Source organism: Penaeus vannamei, chromosome 31 (assembly GCF_042767895.1).
Source record: "Penaeus vannamei isolate JL-2024 chromosome 31, ASM4276789v1, whole genome shotgun sequence".
NCBI lineage: Eukaryota > Metazoa > Arthropoda > Malacostraca > Decapoda > Penaeidae > Penaeus > Penaeus vannamei.
In genome coordinates, this window is record NC_091579.1 from 11,751,240 (window position 1) to 11,753,861 (window position 2,622).

Below are 2,622 nucleotides of genomic sequence, written 5' to 3' on the forward strand. Positions count from 1 at the left end.
CTCTTCCAACAGTTTAAATAATAATGTTAATGGCATGTTTCTCTTAGAGGTGTAGGAAGATTGTAGATATACTAGGATTTGGAAAGGTTATGTTTGGGTCCTAGATAATATGGGGAATATGTTCCTAGGATAAGAGATCACCAGATTTAGTGATCTTTGAGTGCCAGATGGTAAAAGTGCACAGAAAAATGGTTATATAACAACACAATAGTTATATAGCTGAGGACAAATAGAATCTGAGGATTATGATTTTTCTTAATGCACACAGTTATTTCTATGATGAATAATATAACCTGTGACAATTTCTTGCTTATCATTTCACATCTTTCTTTTGCTATAACTCAATATTACCCTCTTAATCTTTCTTTTGAAGAATACCAAAATGTAAACTCAACTGTATTTTATTACTTGGCAAATATTAACATATACAATATATATAATATACACAAACAACAGATTATTAGCAGATCTTTGTTTCATGTTTAAAATTGCCCTTTCATAAATTAAACTTTCCAAATTAATTTGATATAAACTAAAATTAAAATTACACTAGACAGCAAGACAAAATTAGGAAGTTACTCGTACAAGATAATTAATAATCAATTAATTCATAAAGACTTACATATTTACAATAACTGTGTAGCTATATCAGATGCTGAATTAAGAGCTACATAATTTAACATAAGAACTCTCCTAGTGAGCACCTATGTATTTAGCACCTACAATATAGCAGTCTGGATCAGAACTGTCAACAAGCATCAAAAATTGTACATTAAATCAACAATGACAATTATGTGATAATGCTATCTGCTAGCTGTAAATCTTTAAACTGAGGCAGCTTTTGTATTGAGATCTAGACAGATATATATATAACTGAAAATTAATTATAAATGAAAACAAAGAAGTTCACAAAGCATGATGTTTACTTTTTCATTTAAAATAGTAACCAAAAAAGGATTATAGTTTTCTTAACCAAATCATATTGTCTTGAGATTTTTTTTTTAAAACTCCTCAATAATAACCAATTCAAGTTAAAAGGCACACATCAGTTCATTCCCTCACTCCATTTTCTTTCCACATTCAATTTTTGTTTCTCTCACTCCATACTTTTTGTTCTATGTCTTCACATTACCCTTTCTCACTCTTTTTGTGCTCACTCACTCCTCCTTCATTTTTCTTTATTCATTCTGTCCTATTTCTGTCAGTTTTCACTTTTGTTCTCTCTTTCCCCCTTTTTTCTTTTCTTCACTCCTCATTCATCCTTCTCTTACTGCTCATTTTTTGTGCTCTCTTTTCTCCCTTTCTACTCTCCTTGCTTTATATTCTCTCACTCCTCAATTTTTGAAATGCAATCATCGCTGGAGACCACAAATGGAGCCAATTTCTTCATGGCTAATTTCTGGTTTGGTGTGAGGTAGGGGTCTTCCTGGAACTCTGGTCTTTGCCGAAGAATGTCAACGATTGTCTCTTTGGGCATACCCAAGTCACTCCACAGAATGGCATCCCAGTCTCCTTTGAAGCTCATGAGACTTTCCTGAAAAAGAGAATGATACCTTATTAAAGTTCTGTTAGATTCTTTGTTATTTCAAGTATCAAAGGTATTACTATTGTCTACATTATCCCTTATTCTAACCTATAGCATTTATTTCTTCTCTCTTGTTATATTCTTTAATCCTGTTACCTTAATAATTCTATACATTCACTCTTCTACAATAGATCTTACATCTAGTTACCAAAATAACTTCTTTCACACTGATTTTCCCAGAACATTTCCTAAATATATTAAGACTATCAATAACATGATAAAAATACATTCATCACTATTGAACCTTCACTACAAGATTTTAATATAAAACCTTCCTTACTTGATCCAAACGTGTGTAGATCATCCTCTTGTAGTAGTGCAGGGGGTTGTACACAGGCGGCTTCGGAGAGAAGTTGAGGGCAGTGGGTGGATTGCTGGAGGTCAGAGGTAACAAGGCAGGTACTTCTAAAGCTTCCTGCACCCACTCCATGTTACGCTTCAGAAACTCCCAAATAACCTGGAATAGGAAAGCTTGTTGCTATTTTTTTCTTCTTCTTTATTTACTAATACACACAAAAAAGACGATGATCAGCATACATACTCATAAGGTACCAAGGCATAACTATGGATTGTTGATATTCAAAGAATGACTGAACTAAGAGTGTTCCAAATCAGAGTGTTACCAAAGGTGGTAATGTCTGAGTTCTTGTACAGCTGGTGGTATGGAGTCTGTCACAGGTATGTGGTGAGAAGGGGTGTTGGGGATTTGTGGCCAGTGAACAGGGCGAACACTCCTACAGATATGCTTTGATTAAATTTCTTCTTTTTCATTCTTCTGCATCTTTATACAATCATTTACAATCTATTAAAATTGATCCAGAAGACTGCATCATAGCAGTTACAGTAATAGCAGATGCAACTTCTTTGTTTCTGTGACCACTTCTTACAGTAATGGTAAACAGAACCATCAATAAGAGAACTTACTACTAATGCATGTTGGCCTTGAACCGATGAGAGGACAGTATTGGCAAGAGCATTGCAAACACTGTCAATCACATCTTCATCTGTATAGTCATCCAGGCTGTCTTCTTCATCTT

General features: G+C 34.0%; 1 protein-coding gene across 1 annotated transcript in view; it reads right to left on the bottom strand.

The window, feature by feature from the left end:
* Positions 1 to 388: 388 nt before the first annotated feature.
* The window catches only part of LOC113803989 (uncharacterized protein KIAA0825 homolog), a gene marked incomplete in the record, with an annotated part of 5,803 nt that continues 3,569 nt past the window's right edge, over positions 389 to 2,622 (bottom strand). Inside the window, 3 exon segments of the mRNA XM_070143844.1 lie at positions 389 to 1,534; positions 1,866 to 2,042; positions 2,510 to 2,622. Of these exon segments, the coding sequence (XP_069999945.1) occupies positions 1,328 to 1,534; positions 1,866 to 2,042; positions 2,510 to 2,622 (497 nt within the window).